Below are 21689 nucleotides of genomic sequence, written 5' to 3'. Positions count from 1 at the left end.
TTATTGCTGACTCTCTTTTGGGGAATTTCACGTTTTTTTCGATTTTTTATGACGGGTTTTTTTTTTTTGTTTTTGTTTTTTTCTCCATCAACTGACGCAATCTAACTGTCAACAAGAGGTAAATGTTAGGCAGGTTATTGTTATTGATGGATTGGAAAAGTTCCACGCTATCCGAACAAGACAATTACAGGGATTGGGCATAACTTTCTATTTTTGAGAATGGAGGAGCTCAATAGGGAACCCATGTCGTTGGTTGATGTATCTACCAATTTGGTTGCTGTTTGTGATTTCATCATAAAGAATCAACATGAAAATCTCACAAAGGGGAACCAAAATGAATATTCAAAGAATGGGAAAAAGTATAAAATGACCTCTAGGGGGAACTTTATTCGAGTTCAAGATGAGGATAAGCATCTGGTTCTCTCAGAATCTTATGAGGATTTCAAATATAACTATTCCATTTTATCTTGTTATCATATCTTGAAACAATGTGGTAATCTCTTGAAAGATTACCGTCAATTGGCATTGGCTATAATCTTCACGTCAAGAGAAATCGAATTGAATAAATGGCATGATGATACATCCAAAGTCTCGTCACCCGAAAACGCCAATTACGAGATCTTCTCTAATGAGGACGAATCCCTAAACTATATCTCCGATATAGATTCCAATACAAGATCACATTTGATTCTCTTGGGTACGATGATTTTAACGGCAACGAAAATTAATTTTTTTCAAACAGATCACAACGTCACCTCCCCATCTCTTGAAGGTTATGCTTTGAAAAGAATCATGTCTGAGAATTTTGGCGAACAATCCTTAACCTCCCTAGACGTTTATAATGCATTACGTGCATTCTCTCATTGGTGTTCCATTAGGGGGATATTCTATAAACTGGACTTACCAAATGTCGCCGTTGACTCAATGCTTATTCATAAATTCCAGTCCTTCCCCGAAATTCCTCACTGGATCAAAGAAAGTACAACGGGGAGATACCCAGCAGGATGTTCCAAGATCGCCCTCATCAAGAAATCCCTCGTGACTATATCAAACTCAATATATGGTCACTTTATTAAAGTTCCTGAAAATCTCAAAGTTAAAGACTTGTTGAAATTATGTCAGGATATCGAAAATGATCCTCTTAAATACCACATTCGTTCGAGTTCCTTGATGATAACTACTAACCAAAGTTTGGAAGTTAGTAAACTCTTCCCCAACTCTTCACAATGGATTGAGTTTGTATCTTGTGTTCTTCAGGCAATTGGTAACTATCGTCTCCATCATGAGAACAAACTACTTATCTCGAATAAAATTCTAAAGGTCCATAAAATTAAGGACAAGCCCGTCTATAAAAATACTCTTCAGTTGGTCAACAAAATAAAAGAAATGGAAAGGAGCAACTCAGATATATCCGATGAGAAAATCATCCAGCTTTTAGGCGGCTCAGTGACAAATTCTATTTCCCAAATATGCAAGATGTAACTTGTGGCATCAACAAGGACGATGAGCATTTGCATCTGTTACCCCCCCATCACTTCCCTTCTCTTATTCATCCAGTCTCTTTCTCTTTTTTTTCCCTTATATACGTCCACTTTTGTCATCTCTTTTCTACATCGGTTTATATAGATACTCGTAAACACTCTTATGGTATGCAACGTGAATTATTTTCCATAACGAAACGCATAGTACTAACAAAATTCCCCCTTTGGAATTTATTAAGCCGCCAAGGAAAGGCCTGTCCATTGAAGAAAAACAAAATAAACTACTACTATGGTTCCAGGGAAGTCACTCAATGTACAACATCAGAGAGGTGGAAACCATAGCAAGCAAAAAAACGGGAATCTGCCCAATGCAAATCAAGGATGTTTTGAGAAACTTGGTTGATGAAGGCTTGGTGAATTGTGAAAAATGTGGAACTTGCAATATTTATTGGTCGTTTCAATACACTGTTGTTAAAAAAATAAAACAGGAACATGAGAGAATGATGGAAAGGAAGGAACAACTACAAGATATAATTCGAAATTACCAGTGTGAACTTGAAATTCTTCAAAGAGATCGGCTTTTAAAGGACGCAGAGAGGGATAACCTATTGCGACAACTATCTGAATTGAGTAGTGTTAATTCATTGTTGGTTTCAAAACTAGCTTCCACAATGGCTAACAATCCAATACAACTCACTTCAAGGGAACGACACATTCAAGAGGTTCAAGAGGCGGTGGATATGATGGTTGATAACATCGAAATCCTCATATCATTCATTTATGAGTGGAATCCATGCGGGTTGTCTAAATCTGAAATTAGGAAATATTTTAGAGTACCTGAAGATCTCTAACAATTAAAAAGATATTTATCAAACAATTACACAAAACCAAGAAAATAATGCAAATACCAAAAAGACAGGATATACCATCAAGAAGATCCTCTTGTCACCTTCACTATCATCAGATTCAGCAACTATAGTCAAGCTTCCTCTCTTCTTGCAGTTGCTGACAATGGCAACAATCAACCAAGTACACAATAACGACCATGCAAGCATTAAAGCACAGACAATCATTCGAATAAATTTGAATGGAACAAAAATGGAGATTAGCCCACCTAGAACAACGGGGAATAAAGCGTAACTCAATAAAGAAATACACTGGAAGAAGGAGAGACCGACAACGCCATCAGTCATTGCACCATTCTCCAATCTTTGCTGAACAGGACTAAGTAATTGTATATTCAGAGATAGAATTGAGAGAGACCCCCAAATTAGGGTAAAGGCACCACTAAATATAGCACTTGAAGTATCATTTTTCCGATCATTGTCTAAATTACGACTCTGTAAATATGTTATAATCACACTAAATGCTAGATTGATAACTAAAGGCCCCCATAGATCCCAGTCCCTGATTTTCTTCATCGTCTCCGTCGAATAATCTTCCGATACAATAGCGTCTTCAACGTCATTACCAACAATCTTTTTAACTGATAGCAAGGCATTTCTTAAACGCACCGGCCATAACACGCTCATCAATTTATCACCAATGGTAGAGAGATCTCTATGTAAAGTGGTTAATACTGACTCATCTAAAGTATTACCCCCGGTAAAGGGTCTTTCTCGAGTTTCAATTTGTACAAAGGAAGGTAGTTGTGGTTGGATAAAGTTAGAGAAGTTGAAAAAAGGTGTCGACCCACTCTGTGGTTCGTTAATTGGCGCTGGTTCAACGGGTGTTAATTTTGGTTCGTTAGGTTTGTTTGAGTTGGTTGGAACATCTGGCTCAATGAAAATGTCTTCGTAATCATCGCCATGAACATCGGTAGGGCTAGAGCCAAAATCAACATTATCTGTTGTCTCTAGCTTGTTGTAGCTCATTTTTTATCTCTTGTCAATGGGGAGGAGGATTTGTGGTTAATCCAAAATTATGGTCAGCAATAGCTTTGAGCACCATCAGAAGTTGTTGTTGAGAGTCTTGTCGATTTCAACCTCTGTGTGCGCATTTTAGGAAAATCAACTTGAGCCCGCCTCCAAACTCTTATTTAGAAAACCGATTCCGCCTGCTACTCCCCCTTGCTTTAGGTAACAATCAACCAATAGGTTACTTTAACTCATACTGCGTGAAAAATGTGATACATGTTCTAACAACATCGACATTTTTTTGAACGGGGAATCTTCTTTCCACCATATCGAGTCGACAATCCATTACTTAATACCCACCTAGATATGCGACTCGTACATGATGAAAACACCCTATTATGAGAGGATAGTCTGAAATAGATGGTTTTTTTTTTGTTGAAGTTTGCACTAATCAGCTATATATTTTTTTCTTTTGACAAATGTATCTATACAAGAAATTTAATCCAACACAATACCATTCATATAGAATATTAATGGGAACTAAAAATCAAAACGATGTTTTCACAGAAGCGAAAGGAACTTGTAGATGGCAAAACAAGAAAACTACTTTCATAGAGAGCCAAGGAAAATGCAAATACATCTGGACATTTGCATAAAAATGACGTTGAGAAGATCGACAGAGATGTACTTCAAAAAAGTCCGGTCAATCTCCAAATAAGTTTGTACTACCAATGGAGTTTTGGCTATTGATTGCAGAATATGTAATGCAGACAATGAACACAAAGAAACAAACACATTTTGAGGAATAAATCATTTTTAAAGTACTTACTACAAATGATTGATGCTAAAACTGAATATACGTACCCACACGATGTAGCATTTGGATTACATACAATCATATATTTGGAGAATAAAGGAACAGCAAATCTTCACCATAAAGGCCTAAGTTGAAATTACTTAGGAGCAAGTCATTAAATCCCTGGCGGAATTGTCACGTGGTACTCCAAGAAAGACTTTAACCTACTCAACCATGTTCGGGATTTAACCAAATTTGGAACGATGTTGCATATGCTAAATTATCTTACTTTGGCTCGGTTCCTTATACAGTGGCTAAAAGAACATACTTTATATAATTGTATTATAAACTATAATTCTATGAGAAAAAGGACTTTAATCTTGATGAAAATGAAGATATTATGATTACTTTCTTTTTTTTTCACAATTGTTGAATAATGATTAAAATATTCAAGTTGTGTTCAAGATGTGTTTAACTGGATATAATGTTCTCTTTAACGTTATATTAAGACTTCAATCGGAACAATCTGTTTTAAATCAACATGTATCAGAAACAGAGAAGCCTGGTTTTTTAAACATCACCTTAAACAAAAGCCCATCCATATCACCGTAGCAACTAGAGTTTGCGTACAAAAACTCACTTGCTAGTCCAAGAGATTTCAACATGAATGCAGCCCAGAGATCACTTGAAGCAAAAACACCACAAATTAGTGACTATCATCAACACTTAGGTGAAATCATGAAATGAGGAACGGCCTACTCCGAGGAAGAATACAGTACCGTCCCCGAATTTTCAGGGGATGGCTATCAATCAGTTATTGAAACATATTGCTGAAATTTACTTAGCAGGCACAACCGTATAAACTCGGGAGTTACAAGGTATTATACAACAAAGGCTAGATTAAGGTGACATAGCAACCGCTAAACTGAAAGAAGTATACGACGTGTTGAAAAGTCCGCATAAACGAAGAGAGGAGACAGAAAAACAATTATTATTGACTATCACAAATATTGATAGCAATACTACAAAGTTTGAAACAGAGAAGTAAGCAATTCGCAGAAATAAGGATCTAAGCGACAATTTCTATCATTATATCAGTTAGCTGTTAAAGACGAATAGGATGTCCTGTTAAGGATTATTTATAAAATTGACATACACCTAATTGGTGAAAACTAATCTTTCAAAACCAAACTCAATATATTGGACACTCAACCTAAAGATATCCAAAATGGGGTGGCTGGAAATATGAAATTACTGCTGGAATCAATGGACAAACATGCTGGCAATATAGTACTTGTTTTGGAAGTCGCTGAAAGACAACATTAGATTGACGCTATCGTAAAAGAATACATAATCCTATGCGTTCATGGTATCTGGGAGCTGAAAATTACGGAAATCGTGACCATAACTGATTTAAGAAGATGTGAAAACGACGGGTGTGCTAACATAGAAACAAGACGGTGCATATAGTGCTCTTTTAGTTTTACGAAAAGATAGACTAAATGAGGAAACATATGGCAATACGTATACCCTCACTAAGTTATAACTCATCACAGATCACTTTAGCCGATGCCAATACGTAAAACTTTAGCGTCAAATCCATGGATCTGTAATCGTTATAAAGCAGCATGGTATAGTTTATTATGGAAACAGATATCAAGAGTTAACTTCCTCCTCTGATTTGTGCCTTTTAGGTAATAAATCTGGTTTTATATCGATGAAGAGAACCACCGTTATGTTTATGGAAGAACCTGTAGTAGAGATATTTGCAAAAGAACAGATTATTTGGCACAAGGCTGTGCACTTATGAATCAATTCTTTGCTGATGGAAACTGTGACATTAAGGAACTTGGAATGTCGATCTATGTAGCTGAAGCATACAAAAGACCATCTCAGGTACTGCTTAGACTTGTTTGAGAGAAATGTTCCCAAATTATTGACAACACTTCACAATACCATTGATTGCGGGGTGGTGTGTATGAAATGATACTATATCCATGAACTCATACTGTTAGGAAGAAATCTCATTGCTACAAAAACTGAGACTGAAAACTGTTCATCATGTATAGATGTGATTCATCCTGAAGGAAGAAGGCCAATCACGAATATGTATAAACAACATAATAAGGTGAAGACTTAACATTAACAATGATTAACGACAAACACGAAGAGGGTGATATCAACATCGGGGATCATACAGAGTAATTTGACAAGTTGAAAGAGGAACTTGATTCGGGTAAGTTGCATAGAATACAAAAAATAGAACACACGAGAATAACATTAAGATGTGATCTGGTAAGTGATTTGTAGGTGACTCTTGGAATCACGTGGTTTTACATTGGAAGAAGTTCTAGGTCAAAGATATGGCTACACAAAGTTTAAATGTAGTTGAAATAGATGCTCTAGAAAAACCCATCAACGAATCTATAAATGCTTCGAAGGAAAATAGTAGCCATATTTTTGCTCTTGTCTCTTGCCAGGAATCCTAGTTTTGCAACTAATATCTTTGGGGGGTTTTTGATGTATTCAGTGGAATTTTTCAACTTGAAACAGAATTAATTGGTTGTGTGACTTTATTTTCTCCAAATATCATTTTGGCTATCTTTCATTATGGTAGGATTATCTGCACGAGACTTAGTTATTCGTCCTGGCAAATTTCTTATTGGCCCTATCAGCAATCGATGGTCTCAATTACGTAATTTCATGTTACCAAAGTTACTACCTATATATAGTCGATAATACTTTACCAATGATATCTTCGAAGACCTCCAGGATTTGGCTCTCTACCTCACAGCAAATGGTGATCAAAAAAAAAAGCATAAGAAACAAAACTTCAGATGCTTTAACACGTACACAAGACGGTATTAGAGTCTTGAAACGTGGTTTTTGGGGGTTCACTCCGTCTCCTGAAGTGCTGGATGACTCTTTCTCTTTACATGTTACCGTTCCTTTCATTTACAAATCTGTTGACTTAGGAAACACGGTAACTGTTTTTGCCAAACTGGTAATGTTCTTAGCAATCTGTATCTTGAACTCTTGGCTTTTCATCATTGAAGTTCCTCATCAGCATCTCCTCAACAGCTCGTTTGCCTTGGTCGTTGTATTGAGACTGCTATTTCCAAGGCACGTCCGTGTACTCTCTTTACTCTCGTGGATTCCACTCTTCTCTACGTTACAGAGCCTACCTGGATTATGTCTATTCTTCAGCTTATTAACTGCTCCGTGATATTTTTCATAATAATATTGCTATCTTCTAGTTTCACGTTGTTCATTGTGAACACTAAGTCTTTAGTGTCTTCCTATTCCTACATATACGGTAGAGGCTGAATTGCAATGGGTATGACCCTGAAGATCCCTTCGATGAGGTCACCTACAAAATGGAAACTCTTCAACTACTCCCTTTACTACTTGTCTGGCTAGACTGATCTGCTCTCACAATGAAAATCGCTGCATGTATTTACCACTACTTAGAGAATCTCGCGATCTTTTGCAAATAATTTCTTGATGTTCTGACATGTGATGCTAACAGGTGTATTAGCTTTTTTTGGGGCAACAATTAGTAAAAGTATCGACAAGAAGCTCGTCTTGTATCTAAGCGCAAGGAGGTATGAAGACTGTATTAATTACTGGTTGTTCGTCAGGGATTGGGTATCAATTGGCGCTTGAATTTGCAAAACGTGGTTATCTGGTTTTCGCATGTGCACGATCTATTGGGCCATTGCAAGAGCTAGCGTCCAAGTACCCAGAAAACATCATTCCATTTACGCTGGACATTTCATCCCTTGATTCAATCAACCGAGGATATGAATTTGTGAAATTCCAACTTGAGGAACGGAAACTCGACGGTCTCGACGTTTTGTATAACAATGCTGGCTCCTCTTGTACGTTCCCAGCAATCGACGTGCCTGACCAGGCACTAGTTCAGTGTTTGGAAGTTAATATTGCAGGACATGTACGCATGACACATGCGTTTTCACGTTTGGTTATTGCCAGAAAGGGTACAATTGCATTTACGGGATCTGCAGCGGGATATTGTCCGTTCCCTTGGGGATCAGTATATGGCGCTTCCAAGGCAGCAATTGGTCAGTATGCGTCAATTTTAGCATTTGAATTGGAACCTTTTGATGTGAAGGTCAAGCATTTTATCACCGGCGGGGTGAAGACAAATATTGCCGACAAGCGACCATTGCCTGAAGATAGTATTTACAACATTGAATCAATGAGAGTGGCCTTTGAGGAAAGACAGAAGTTTGCCGAGCGTAACAATCCGTTACCGGCTGATGTCTATGCCAAGCAGGCGGTTGATGCGATTGAGAAGGGCTGGAGATCAACTGTTGACGTCTACTTGGGTACATGGAGATCGTTGCCAAGAATTGTAGCTATTGTTCCTAGATGGCTAATATTGGCTATTTTCAGGGTGAAGTTTCATTTGCACAGTGTTTGGAGAGAACTTCGTCATCTAAAGAGTGACTAGCTGAATTTTGTTTCTCTCTGGTTGATGCAGAGGAAGAACCTATTATTATGCTTTTATTAGGAACTGCGTAGTGGCATGTCCAATTGTGGGGACGTGTTTAAGTGTGATCTTTAAAGAGAGAAGGTAGAAAGCTCACTCAAGATGGTACTGAGTAACACCGGCTATTTTTTTTTCAAGTATCTGTTTTTTTTTTGATGTGTTAATTGATGCTTGTTTCCTCCTTGTGGTATTTGTTTATAGTCATGCCGTTGGAAGAAAAGAGTGGAACAATAAGGAGAAAAACAAAATAAAACAAAGATATCGATGCAGTGCACGTGTTTGTTACTGCATCTCTCATCGTGTTTGCTCCTTATTTCATCATATGTGCTGTTCTTTAAGACATATGCACCCATATATCTTTTGTCACGCGGGAAAGAAAGACATCTTATCCATGTTATCATCGTGAGGAGGAACTCAACTTTACATTTTTTTTCGTTTGATCTTCTTTTAGTTTTCGTATACACATAATTTTCTTAAAAAATAAATACATACATGATTCTTTTCTTCGACATCTCTCTTTATTGCGAAGATTCACTATCTGAATCACTACCAAAGCTAAATCCTGATTTAGCTTGATTGTTCAGACCAAAGTTCCTCCTGGTCAAGCCCGAGAATTGACGATTAATGTCCGCCAAACTACCAATTGAGGAGTTAGACTTCACAGCACTAACGATCTCATCAACATCCATACGGTTATTGTCAGAAAAACTGTCTTCGGAATCATCAAAAATGAATTTTCTCTTCATGTCCTTCGGTGCTTGATTTTCGCCAAAAGAAGAACCTGACTCTTTCGAGTGCAAATTTGATTGGCTTGTTTGAAGTCCAGCCATTTGGCACAATTGCGGCTTAGAGCCTAAACCTGTGGATGCACGCAACCCTGTACTTGTCAAATCCAATCCACTTAGCCCAACCTTGATTGATGATACAGACTGTGAGGAGCCATGGTGTGATCCAATACTGGCACTTCTCTTCAAAGACAAACCTTCATTGAACCTATCATAATCATAGTAGAAGTAACCATCGCTATCACTATTTGGGAATGAAGAGTTATCATAACTTGAGCTATCTGATCGTGTTTGCTGCAACGCTAATGGGACATCATACATCTGTTGATCTGGTGAATTGTTTACCGTTGTTGACGTTGATGGAGAAACAGACTGAGAAAATTCTGGCTCTGCACCCAGCTGAAAATCTTTCGGAACATCCACCATTTCAACATCTGCATTCGGGGTAGAATAAACAAGAGGGTTTGAGTTGTTACTATAAACTGTATTGTAGTCATAATAATAATCGTAACCTCTATTAGTTTTCGTATTATGGCTAGTTGTGAATAATCTATCCTGTGAACTTGAATGTCTTACAGGTTCTGTCATTTCGTCATCACTTGCAAATTTTAGTACCGTTGAGGGCAATGGAGCAATGGTGGTCATGTCACCTGTTCCAGAGAAGGAATGCAATGTTGGCTTGAGGACGAATCCTTCATCATCGTCATCGTCGTAGTCATATTCGTCGTCCTCATTGTCGTTGTCGTAATTGCCGTTATCATTATCATCATGTTCGTCATCTCCATCACTATCATCATTATCCGACTCATAGCTTTTTGTACTTTCATATTCGTTATCCATATACTTAGAAATTGAGGGAATTTTGTCATTATCCAAATCTTCGACGCCTGAATCATCTCCATTCTCTAAAGCGATACATTGATCAACACGCAAATTGAAATGTATGTGTTTCTCCTTCTTTCCAATTGATTGATTTGAGTCATTCTTCTCCTTTATGTTCAACAAGGAGTTCTTTAACGATGATTTGATTTTCATTGGTAAAACTTTGTTTGAAGTTATAGTGGAGTTTGAGTTTGAGTTTGAGAAATTGAACGATAAGTTATTAGACAAGTTGGATGTTGAGTCAATTGGACTGCACTTTTGATTGTAGATTGGTGTTGTTGGCTCGAGATTCGGCGAAGAATAATAATCATCGCTTGAATTCTTACGTTCACGGTTTTCCAATAAATGCTGCAACCTTGAATAACTTGAACCACCAATCATCTTTTCCACTTTTGATTTTTTCTTTAAAATTGATTTTAAATGTTCACCGCTAGGGTTTGGATTTGAATTTGTTTCGTTATTATTATTATTGCTTAGTAAAGAGTAATTTTCATTTCCAGGTATATTGGCGTTATTATCAGTATTCTTAAACCCACTACCACCATGACTACTCCTAATAGTATCAGTTTCTGTATTATTATCACAACTACTACTACTACTCCTACTACTATTGTTGTTAACTTTGTTAGTCTTGTCATCATTATTATGATTTGTATGTCCAGCATTAGTCATTTCAGAGTGATATGAATCTGTATTTGAGCTATGATTCGTATTGTCAAAATTTAAAGAGTTGCCGGAACCATTTTGGTGATTTCTATTCAATTTGATAGATTGAGACTCAATCACCGGACCGTATAACCATGTGACGTCCGTGTCCTTTGACCAGTTCAATTCTTCTGGCGAGATGGTTTTAAGGTTGGAACGAGTTTGGGCCCATGTTCTCCAGGACGCATTCTCCAACCTGGCGGAATCTGCAACAGCGCTCCTTCTTAAGGTGACGTACTTCCAAGATTTGGAGATCTCGTCTTCTGCCCATTTATGAGTCAAGTAATCGACATGTTTGTCTGGAGCGTCTTTGACATCTATATCGTCATGCAATAGGTTAGTCAAGTCTTGATGATGATGGAGATGATCATCATAATCATCTGAATTTTTGTTCTTCTCATTATCTGAACGATATCGGTCCTGGTGTTGCTGGTGTTGCTGTTGCTGTTGTTGTTGTTGTTGTTGTTGTTGTTGCTGTTTTCTTTTGAGTTGATGTTTCGGTATTAGAGATACAGATGATTGGGAGGAGACCGAGTCCTCGGAGTTGTTGTAATCATCTGAGAAATCGTCACTTTGGAAGCTCTGTGGGGAATTTACCTTTAAATTCCGGTTCATGTAATGAGAGCAAGAAGTGTTGGCATTATTAGTTAAAGAAGAAGGCTGAGAGGGAAGAGAAATCGGCCTGTACCTAACATGAATGGGAGCTGCATCTTTTTGTAGGTTCAACTTGTTGAGGGATTCCTGCGGTATGAACGATCCGCTAGTCAATTTCGAGTTGGGGATGCTTCTCTGGGTGGGGTTGCAAGCATGGTCAATTTCATCACGAGAACGACTTGAATTGCCACCACACGGAGTTGAACTTTGAGGGGTTATGAAGTTGTCCAACAGTCCCATCGACCTAGTTCTCTTCAGTTTGAATGTGGTTGATTGGAAGTGGGAATCGTCTCGAGACTCGATATGTTGAGACGTTGTGGGACCCTCATTGAAAACCTCTTGAGACATGTGTGGTTGTAGGTGTAAATGTTGCTAAAAGTTAAAGGGTGTAATGGTAAAGTTTCAGCCTAATAGAAGATGATATAAACGAGAAAGATTGACGGGGATCAGTGTCGTGCAGAAGGAGACAAGACAAGGATCCTACTAAACTGAGAAGGTTGTTAGAGATATAGACGTGGGTGACAAAGTGGGGTGAATATAGAAACAAATGTGCAACGGTAAATGCAACTGGAAATGCAATTGGAAATGCAAATGCAATTTAGTGTGGAATGGTAAAAATTAAAAAATTAAAAATTAAAAATTATAAATTAAAAATTAAAAAAAATAAAAAAGCTAAAAAACAAAAAATTAGAAATTTCCAAAGTGGAAAAAGTACAAATGAAAAATCCCCGAAAAAGAAAAACCATCCTTTAAAGGAAATCCCCCCCATTGACTATCAAATTAGACTAGAGAAGAAAGAAAAAAAGAAACAAGAGATCCCGGAGAAACTAATGTTTAAACGCGAGACTAATTTTTCTGTTTTTCCTTTTTCCTTCTCTCCTCACTTTGGAGAAATTGTGGAATGTCTTCAAACGGATGAACCACATACAAACAAGGCAAGAAGAACGGAGAAAAAAGAAAAGATAGAGAAAAATAACAGTGACTCTGTCCCGCATTCCGCATTCCGCATCCTGTCATTCTCTTTAACTTCTCCAATTCATTTATTTAATTTTTTTTTTTTTTTCCAATTTACTTTATTTTTCTGTCCCTCCTTCACGCGCCACGTCTAATCACGTGACAAACAGTGACCACGTGACAAACGCGCTTTTGTTTTTTTGTTTTGTTTTTTGTTTCCCTTTTGTGGCGCACCCGCCGGTTTATTTTTAAATTGATGTTTACTCCGAGTCCCAGCCGCGTTTCGCGAAGGTGGCGGGTTTTACCTCTCCTGTACCCGCCCTGGTGAGACGGGGACAACAGGGGAAAAAAACAAAAAAAAAACGAAAACACCGTGTCGGAAGGTCAACATTGCTCGAATGATCCATAATGAGAGCCCCCATTCTCTTATTGTCAAACATATATACTGTGCGTGTTGCTTATTTTTTTTTGTACATGGTATAAACACATATTTGTTTCTATACATACATACATACATTTATACATACATTTGTATAACACACACTAACACAACTATCAACATACGTTCACACTAACTCCAACAGGTATCCGTGTCTCCAACTGTTTACGTTCCTTACTGAATATCTAGCTAAAACACGCTCCTTTTAACTCACTTATACACTCCTTTTAACTTGGCTGCATATTCTGTTTTTGAAAAAGAAAATATAAACAAAAAAAACAACCCATTATTATATTAAAGTAAGTATCTATTAGATATGGCATTTTGCCATTGTACATGATTGGCTATCCATCTTGCTCACTGTTGACATATCTCCATCTCGTCTAAATGGAATAATCATTTCTTTTCTGCTTATTGGCTTATATTGCAAACAAGTTTAAGTGTTGCTGCCCTCCATTTTGTTTTTCTCAGAAAATCGACGCCTCGACAAGAAAAAAATCAATTCGAGAAAATGAGAATGGGAAAAAAAAAAAATAAAAAAAGCACCAACATGGGGGAAACACGCTAATACGAAATTGCAGAATTAGGAAACAGGAAAACATTGATGGAATATGGTTGTACAGAGAGACGAAAATGGCTAGAAAAAAGAAGAACGAAAAGAACAAGAAGAAGTAAATACCAAACTACTTGTAAAAATAGATCAACTTGAACAGCTATACTAACATTGACGGCTTTTACCGGCTTCCTCCCCCCTCCTTTCCGATATCTATAGGAATGAAACTATCTAATACTTGTCTTTTCACAATTGCTTCTCTGTTGGTTTCCGTTAAGGCATCCGATGAAGAATGTACAACTACTGCTACCACTGTTCATATGCATCATCAACATAAAAGAGCAGTCGCTTATGATTACGTCTATGTGACCGTCACTGTCGATGGTGACGGTAATACTTATGAACAATCAACTACTTCTACTTCTACTTTTGAACAACCAACTCCTTCCAATATTCCTACATCCTCATCCTCCTCATCTTCCTCATCTTCCTCGGCTCTATCATCAACTTCTGAAGACGATTCATCTTCTTCATCCTCATCTTCTTCATCCTCTGCTTCTGCTTCAAGCTCTAGCTCTTCTAATAGTAAGGGTTACTCATATTCATCTTCTGGTGATTTGGGTGCATATCAAGATCCAACTGATGATTTCGAAGATGGAGTTATTCCATGTTCCCAATTCCCAAGCGGCAATGGTGTTGTTGCCTTGGATTATTTAGGATTTGGTGGTTGGTCAGGTCTTTACCATGATGATACCTCTACTGGTGGTTCATGTGAAGATGGTACTTATTGTTCCTATGCATGTCAACCAGGTATGTCCAAGACCCAATGGCCAAGTAGTCAACCTGGTAATGGTGTTTCTGTTGGTGGATTATATTGTAAAGATGGTACTCTTCATAGAACTAACAAAGATACTACTCATCTATGTGAATGGGGTATTGATGCTGCAAGAGTTGTATCTGAAATTGATCAAAGCGTTGCAATCTGTAGAACCGATTATCCAGGTACAGAAAACATGGTCATTCCAACCATTGTCGGTCCAGGTTCAGAGAACTTGTTAACTACTGTCGATGAAGATACTTATTATACCTGGCAAGGTAAAAAGACATCTGCTCAATATTATGTCAATAATGCAGGAGTTTCCCAAACTGATGGTTGTGTTTGGGGTACAGCTGGTTCAGGTGTTGGTAACTGGGCACCACTGAATTTTGGTGCCGGTTACACAAATGGTGTCTCATATTTATCTTTAATTCCAAATCCAAATAACAGAGATGCTGCTAATTTCAATGTTAAAATTGTCGCTTATGATGATAACTCTGTTGTCAATGGTGAATGTGTCTACGAGAATGGTTCCTACAATGGTAATGGCCAAGATGGTTGTACTGTTGCAGTTACTTCTGGTAAGGCCAAATTTGTCTTTTATTAGATCCATTGGTCTACCACTACTTTATTTGATTAGTCAAAATCGCGTTTTTTTTAGAATGTCCATTTTTGAAGTATCTCATTTCATCTCCTCACCCATTCATTCTGTTTTTTTATTTTGCTTGTAAGCTGTATACAATTTGTCCAATTTTTTTTGTTTTCCCCTTGTTTTCATTTCCCTTTGTAACTTTGTAATTTCCCTTTTAGTTGATTAAAAAAAAACATAATTCCGAAATTAGAGAAACAACACCTGGAAATTGGAGTATACTACATAGATCGATTTCTTCATTTACACATCAATCGGTCTCCTAATTGATTTATTTTTCAATTTAATCTATAGACATACCAATATACACATATATCCATCTATGAAAATATACAGGAGCAAAGTGATAGCAATACATGGGGACCCGGAAGTGGGAGTTGCAGAAGAAACGGTAACAGGCGGCGATTTTGATAATATGCACGCTACAGTTGTTGATGCTGAGCCGTTACCTGGATCAATAAAAGCCGTTTCTCAGAAAATGAGCCCGTCTGTTTCAAAAAAAAGGAAAGTTCCCAGGACAGAAAAGAACCCAAAGCCACCATCCAAGGCAGAACCACAAGGGGTAACAACAACAACAACAGCAGCAACATCATCTTGTGTACTTGCACCCATTTCTTCCTCATCATCTGCAGCTTCATCAATATCAAGCCAGTATTTAGAAACCCTCGAAAGGATCCTACGGGAGGCTCAGCAAAGAGAGAGGGAGATTACAGAAAATTTCCAGGCCAAAATAGCAGTGGCGCATGCGCAGAAGGAAGCAGAGATGGAACAGCTTGCACGTGATGTTGCAGAACAGGTGGCGCATGCGGGTGCACAGATGCAGTGATTGCATAAATCAATTTTTCCCTCAATTTTTTTATTGCTTTTCGCGCTTCTTTTGTTTTTCGTCTATAAAAGTGGAAACAAATGGTGACGATCTAATTGGGCCAATGAGAGTTGGAGCAGATGCGAGTTACAGGTGAGTGGGTTCTTTTTGAGAAATTCAAAGTGGTTGAGACGGTACAGACATTCTTTACAGTTAATGTTGGTCTGACTAGTACATACACATACAAAGCATTTCGATCATCGCAAGCAATGTTGTCTAGACTATCAATTAGATCTGCAAAGAGTGTCTCTTTTGTTAGAGGTATCTCATCCACTGTTCCAGCACTCAAGTCTACCTATGACTCTCCAGATTTCTCTCACTACTTGAACAAATCCAAGGGATCCAATGACAAATCCAGAGATTTCACCTATTTCATGGTTGGATCTTACGGTCTATTGGGTGCAGCAGCAGCAAAGTCCACCGTCGAGGCATTCTTGAGTACCATGAGTGCATCTGCCGATGTTCTTGCTATGGCAAAGGTCGAGGTTAAGTTAAATGCCATCCCATTAGGTAAGAATGTTGTTGTTAAGTGGCAAGGTAAGCCTGTTTTCATCAGACATAGAACACCTGCTGAAATCGAAGAAGCTAATGCCGTAGATATCTCCACCTTGAGAGACCCTCAAGCGGATTCCGATAGAGTCAAGAACCCAGAATGGTTGATCATGTTGGGTATTTGTACCCATTTAGGTTGTGTCCCAATTGGTGAAGCCGGCGACTTTGGTGGTTGGTTCTGTCCTTGTCACGGTTCCCACTATGATATATCCGGTAGAATCAGAAAAGGTCCTGCTCCATTAAACCTGGAAGTCCCAGAATATGAATTTGCTGATGAAGAAACTTTAGTTGTTGGTTAGGTTCAAAGAAGAAAAAGCAAAAATAGTGTTTAAAGCTACATATTAATTCATTTCATTTTACTCACACATTCTATTTATTCTAACATTACATTATTTGTATATATGTATACATACTCCTTTTTTTTTCTTATCCCCTCCCTCCTTCACATCTATATATTCATTCTCCCCTCCTCAATTTAACGAATACAAATAAAAACTATAAATAGTTGCCAAACTTGTCTCTTTCTTTGGTGTTGCCTCAATACGTGTCATGAAAGTGTCCACTTTTCCTTAAACGCGGAATATCTTTGATTATCGGTTCTAGCAGAAATGGAATGTATAGTGTATATTATTATCAAAACCTTTTCATTTTTTTTTTCTGGTTTGTTGGCACCAGACCTCTATCTTTAGGATTGAAGACAGTCTCCAAATTCAGAGATGTGGCAACAGGCATACAATGAAGATCCCCAACTCCGTCATCGCACACGGGCATTTAAACAATACAGAACAATCGATTGGCCAAGAGAGAAAATCATCGAAAATAGCCAATATTTGAATGCCTTGAAATCAGATAACAGACCATCAACTTCTGATACCCTGTCAAGCGCAATGTCATTTCTTAATGAAATCTCTACAATGAAACTAATAAAATCCAGAATATGGACTGGCGTACAAGTGTGGTTTATTATCACAATTGTAGGAATAGTCATTGGATCCATTGCGGCGTGGTTAAGTTTACTCACTGAATACCTGAACGAGCTGAAACTAAATTGGTCATCCTTTGCCATTGTAAACTTTATAATATACATGGCATTTTCTGTTTTGTTTGGTGTCTTTGCAAGTTACTCTTGTCTGAAATTTGCTCCTAATGCATGTGGTTCAGGTATATCCGAGGTTAAAACCATTGTATCTGGCTTTAATCGTCCCTCATTCTTGAACTTTCCAACTTTAATATTGAAGGCTTCCATGTTACCATTCACTATAGCGAGCGGGTTATCCGTTGGTAAAGAAGGACCTAGTGTGCATTACGCGTCATGTGTGGGGAATGTTCTGAGTCGATCGATTATTCCATGGTTTAACGATTCATCGATTCAACTATCTGACATTGTAACCGCAAGTGCAGGATCAGGGGTAGCAGTTGCGTTTGGTAGTCCTATTGGTGGCGTGTTGTTTGCTTTAGAGGAAATTTCGAGTGGCTTGAAATTGGCAACAGTTTGGAAGACCTTTTATATGTCTTTGATTGCTATTGGCACGTTGCAATTATGGGATCCTTTTGGTACTGGACAGATAGTAATGTTTTCAGTTCGGTATGAAATTGACTGGAAATGGGGAGAGGTGTTCTGGTTTATTTTACTAGGTGTTTTTGGCGGGGTCTACGGTCGAATCATAAGCTATTGGAATATCAAGTATGTTAAATTCAGACAATCCTCAATTAAAAATGGTGTTTTAGAGATTGCTCTATTGACTTTAGTGACGTCTGTTTTGAGTTATTGGAATATTTTTATGAGATTTGAAATGACCAATGTGATGGAGATGTTGTTTGATCCATGCATTGACACTGAGAAGAAGCAGTATTGTCTAACGAATGATGCGTCGCTATTCAAATGGGTTTATTTGATTACGCTATTACTATACGCCTTAATTGTTAGAATGGTGTTAGTCATTGTAAGTTATGGTGCAAAGGTGCCATGTGGTATTTTTGTTCCAAGCATGACAATAGGCGCCACATTTGGCAAGATTTTAGGGCTGTTGGTTGGTGAAGTTGTTGACCATCAAGTTAATTCCGGGATATATGCGTTTCTAGGTGCCGGTGCAGCATTGAGTGGTATCACTGGTTTGACTGTGTCGGTGGTTGTTATCATGTACGAATTAACAGGCGCAATCAAGTATATAGTGCCTTCAATGATTGTGATAGTAACAGTCCGTGTTGTCAGTGTACTATGCGGTAACAGTGAAGGCATAGCCGACCAGATGATTAAATTCAACGGGATACCGTATATTGACTTGAAGGAGGAACACAATATGGACGGTGTTATTGGTGATGTGATGGTCAGGCAAGTTTACTGTATCGATGTGGACATTGAAGAGCTAGACTATGAAAGAATCCTGGAATTTGGCAAGAAGGAATATCCTGTGATCAAAAATGGGGCCCTAGTTGGCGTTGTTGATCGTGAATCAATCAAGGAGCTACGGTGTGATTACGTGTCTGTTGAAATTGATGCTGATACAAGTACAGTTTTCGATATTTTCACACAATTGGGTCCAAGGAATGTATACGTTACAAAGAATGGCCAATTGGTAGGACTACTGAGTCGTAAAGATATGATCAGGTACGAAATATATTCCAAGTTTGAACCTCAAGACAATGACAATTTAGAATGGCTGGCTTCACTTTACACTTCTATAAGGGAACATCTGAATCCATTTTAGGTAACAAGAGAATGAGATCGATGTTCTTTACTTTGTCTGGTCTTGAATTGTTTTGTTTTGTTTTGTTTTTTTTTTTAATTTTTTGTATATATATATAAGGTGGCTATGTAGTATATAAAGGTTATATCTTTGTTTTTGTTTTTGCTCTTTCAATTTTCCCGCCTAGTTTCCCCATTAATTGAGTCCATTGGGTCAACAGTTGGTTGCATTAACAAACAACATCTTGGGTTGCTCTGGAGTTCATCAACAATGCAACAATCAAGCCGTACAAACCTAAAACTTCTGCGAAAATCAAAATTAAAATCATACCAACGAACAATCTTGGCTGTTGAGCTGTACCTCTCACACCGGCATCACCGACAATACCAATTGCAAAACCCGCAGCCAAACCAGCCAAACCGACTGATAAACCAGCACCCAATTGAATGAAACCGGTGTACAATGCTTGTTGTTGCTTCAATGAGGAAGAAATAAGCACAGAGACAACCAACCCGTAAATTGCGATAATACCCGCCATAATGACAGGAACGGTGTTTTTGATCAACAAGTCTGGTCTAAGAACACAAGTTGCACAAATACCAACCCCGGACTTTGCGGTACCGTAGGAGGCACCAAAACAGGTGAAGACAATGGCTGCGGCACAACCAATGGAGCCAAAGAATGGAGCATATACTGGACAGAGATCAGACATTTTGTAGTGGGTGTAGATGTATTTGGGTTGGTGAAAGAATGGTCATGATAAGGACGTTGCTTCAGTGAAGCCAAGTGTATTTGAACATAAAGCAGCCAAGAGCGAGGCGAGGCAAGGTGACCCGAAATGCGAAAATGCTCAATGCGGCAACCGCATGCTTGTTGCTAATACGTATACTGTTGTTACCACGTAATTGATGGGGCATTTACCATCACAGAGCACATGCTCCAGGGGAGTGTCAGATGGAGCAGCCATTCCTGTTGGACTAAAATGAAACCACAACCATGCAGAAAATGATAACGGGAGGGAAACAGGTGCTCCCTTTTAAACAAATTCTAAAAGAGGAGGGAAATTTAATGAGCCACTAATGACACGGAAACAAAACCTGACAGAATAAGTATTACGTAAGCAATCAAAAAAAAAAAAAGAAAAATAGGAAAAAACTTAAAAAAAAACTTAAAAAAAAAATCAAAAAATAAAAGTGTGTAAAACTTTTCATGGTTTCCATCTTTTTCTTTCCTAAGATACTCTACTCTTTTCTCTAATTCTCTTCTTCCTCTTCTTCTTTTTCTCTTCACAAGGCGAGCTACCGCAAGGAACCTATTCTCTCTTTACTACACCAGTCAACATGTCCGCTCCAAACCCAAAGGCATTCCCATTAGCAGACTCTGCTCTCTCCCAACAAATTCTTGATTTGGTCCAACAGGCTCAAAACTTGAGACAGTTGAAGAAAGGTGCTAACGAAACCACCAAGACTCTTAACAGAGGTATCTCTGAGTTCATCATCATGGCTGCAGATACCGAGCCAATTGAAATCTTGCTACATTTGCCTCTTTTATGTGAAGATAAGAACGTTCCTTATGTTTTCGTTCCTTCCAAGACTGCATTAGGTAGAGCATGTGGTGTTTCTAGACCAGTCATTGCTGCTTCTATTACTACTAACGATGCGTCTGCTATCAAGAACCAAATTTACGCTGTTAAGGACAAGATTGAAACTCTTTTGATCTAATTAAGGCTTTGCCATTTTACCATTTCTTGGTTGAGTTTCTCTTTTCTGTATAAACTTTTAATATAGCAATTTTTTTCTTTAGTGTTTAGAAAAAAAATAAAGTAACTCTTAGGAAAACCCTAAAAATAATTTCAATAATAACGTTAAAAAAGAAGCAATCAGGGAAAACAGAAAACAAAGAACACAAAGAAAACGTGAAATGTGGAAAACGTGAAAAATGCAGCAAATTTAACCCTCACAGGGAGAGCAATTACTCGTAGTTTATGAGAAAGAGAATAATTTGCCATTCTCCACGTTCCCAGCAAATATATAGCTAGTTGTTAGTTCAAGAGAAGGAATGTTTGCCCTCAGACCTCGTGTTCCACAAACTTTCCGTTTATTCAGAAACCACCCCCAATTAGCAAGAATGTCTACTGCTCCATCCGAACTCCAAATCGAAGTCATTTCCCCAGGTGACGGCGTCAACTTCCCAAAGCCAGGCGATCTTCTTACTGTTCACTACACTGGTACCTTGACCAACGGCAAGAAATTCGATTCCTCTGTCGACAGAAACAAGCCTTTCCAATTCAGAATTGGCCAAGGTATGGTCATCCAAGGATGGGACCAAGGTTTTGCAAAATTATCCCTTGGCGAAAAGGCTAGACTTACCGTGCCACCACTCATGGCATACGGTAACAGAGGCTTTCCTGGTCTTATCCCTCCAATGTCTACCTTAATCTTTGACGTCGAACTATTAAAGATCAACTGATCCTCTTATATATAGTGTTCCATATATATAGT

The 21689-nt window shown here is 38.1% G+C and overlaps 12 protein-coding genes across 12 annotated transcripts; 9 read left to right on the top strand and 3 right to left on the bottom strand.

Annotated features, from left to right (window-relative positions):
* Positions 1-219: 219 nt before the first annotated feature.
* C5L36_0D01070 (uncharacterized protein) lies at positions 220-1482 on the top strand (the record flags this gene model as incomplete). The annotated part of the gene is made up of 1 exon (XM_029466984.1): positions 220-1482. The coding sequence occupies one exon, from the start codon at positions 220-222 to the stop codon at positions 1480-1482; it is 1263 nt and encodes a 420-aa protein (XP_029322844.1).
* Positions 1483-1792: 310 nt separating this feature from the next.
* On the top strand, positions 1793-2332 carry C5L36_0D01060 (uncharacterized protein; the record flags this gene model as incomplete). The annotated part of the gene is made up of 1 exon (XM_029466983.1): positions 1793-2332. The coding sequence occupies one exon, from the start codon at positions 1793-1795 to the stop codon at positions 2330-2332; it is 540 nt and encodes a 179-aa protein (XP_029322843.1).
* Positions 2333-2350: 18 nt separating this feature from the next.
* On the bottom strand, positions 2351-3355 carry C5L36_0D01050 (uncharacterized protein; the record flags this gene model as incomplete). Its single annotated transcript, XM_029466982.1, has 1 exon — positions 2351-3355. The coding sequence occupies one exon, from the start codon at positions 3353-3355 to the stop codon at positions 2351-2353; it is 1005 nt and encodes a 334-aa protein (XP_029322842.1).
* A 4385-nt stretch (positions 3356-7740) lies between these two features.
* Positions 7741-8607, top strand: C5L36_0D01030 (uncharacterized protein; the record flags this gene model as incomplete). The annotated part of the gene is made up of 1 exon (XM_029466981.1): positions 7741-8607. The coding sequence occupies one exon, from the start codon at positions 7741-7743 to the stop codon at positions 8605-8607; it is 867 nt and encodes a 288-aa protein (XP_029322841.1).
* Positions 8608-9164: 557 nt separating this feature from the next.
* Positions 9165-12020, bottom strand: C5L36_0D01020 (uncharacterized protein; the record flags this gene model as incomplete). Its single annotated transcript, XM_029466980.1, has 1 exon — positions 9165-12020. The coding sequence occupies one exon, from the start codon at positions 12018-12020 to the stop codon at positions 9165-9167; it is 2856 nt and encodes a 951-aa protein (XP_029322840.1).
* A 1819-nt stretch (positions 12021-13839) lies between these two features.
* C5L36_0D01000 (uncharacterized protein) lies at positions 13840-15042 on the top strand (the record flags this gene model as incomplete). The annotated part of the gene is made up of 1 exon (XM_029466979.1): positions 13840-15042. The coding sequence occupies one exon, from the start codon at positions 13840-13842 to the stop codon at positions 15040-15042; it is 1203 nt and encodes a 400-aa protein (XP_029322839.1).
* Positions 15043-15406: 364 nt separating this feature from the next.
* Positions 15407-15910, top strand: C5L36_0D00990 (uncharacterized protein; the record flags this gene model as incomplete). Its single annotated transcript, XM_029466978.1, has 1 exon — positions 15407-15910. One exon carries the CDS (start codon positions 15407-15409, stop codon positions 15908-15910), a length of 504 nt encoding a protein of 167 aa, XP_029322838.1.
* Positions 15911-16029: 119 nt separating this feature from the next.
* C5L36_0D00980 (uncharacterized protein) lies at positions 16030-16800 on the top strand (the record flags this gene model as incomplete). Its single annotated transcript, XM_029466977.1, has 1 exon — positions 16030-16800. The coding sequence occupies one exon, from the start codon at positions 16030-16032 to the stop codon at positions 16798-16800; it is 771 nt and encodes a 256-aa protein (XP_029322837.1).
* A 417-nt stretch (positions 16801-17217) lies between these two features.
* Positions 17218-19209, top strand: C5L36_0D00970 (uncharacterized protein; the record flags this gene model as incomplete). Its single annotated transcript, XM_029466976.1, has 1 exon — positions 17218-19209. One exon carries the CDS (start codon positions 17218-17220, stop codon positions 19207-19209), a length of 1992 nt encoding a protein of 663 aa, XP_029322836.1.
* A 208-nt stretch (positions 19210-19417) lies between these two features.
* Positions 19418-19900, bottom strand: C5L36_0D00960 (uncharacterized protein; the record flags this gene model as incomplete). The annotated part of the gene is made up of 1 exon (XM_029466975.1): positions 19418-19900. The coding sequence occupies one exon, from the start codon at positions 19898-19900 to the stop codon at positions 19418-19420; it is 483 nt and encodes a 160-aa protein (XP_029322835.1).
* Positions 19901-20528: 628 nt separating this feature from the next.
* C5L36_0D00950 (uncharacterized protein) lies at positions 20529-20909 on the top strand (the record flags this gene model as incomplete). Its single annotated transcript, XM_029466974.1, has 1 exon — positions 20529-20909. The coding sequence occupies one exon, from the start codon at positions 20529-20531 to the stop codon at positions 20907-20909; it is 381 nt and encodes a 126-aa protein (XP_029322834.1).
* Positions 20910-21246: 337 nt separating this feature from the next.
* On the top strand, positions 21247-21657 carry C5L36_0D00940 (uncharacterized protein; the record flags this gene model as incomplete). Its single annotated transcript, XM_029466973.1, has 1 exon — positions 21247-21657. One exon carries the CDS (start codon positions 21247-21249, stop codon positions 21655-21657), a length of 411 nt encoding a protein of 136 aa, XP_029322833.1.
* Positions 21658-21689: the final 32 nt, after the last annotated feature.

Source organism: Pichia kudriavzevii, chromosome 4, assembly GCF_003054445.1.
Source record: "Pichia kudriavzevii chromosome 4, complete sequence".
Lineage (NCBI taxonomy): Eukaryota > Fungi > Ascomycota > Pichiomycetes > Pichiales > Pichiaceae > Pichia > Pichia kudriavzevii.
This window is presented reverse-complemented; position numbering and strand designations above follow the sequence as displayed.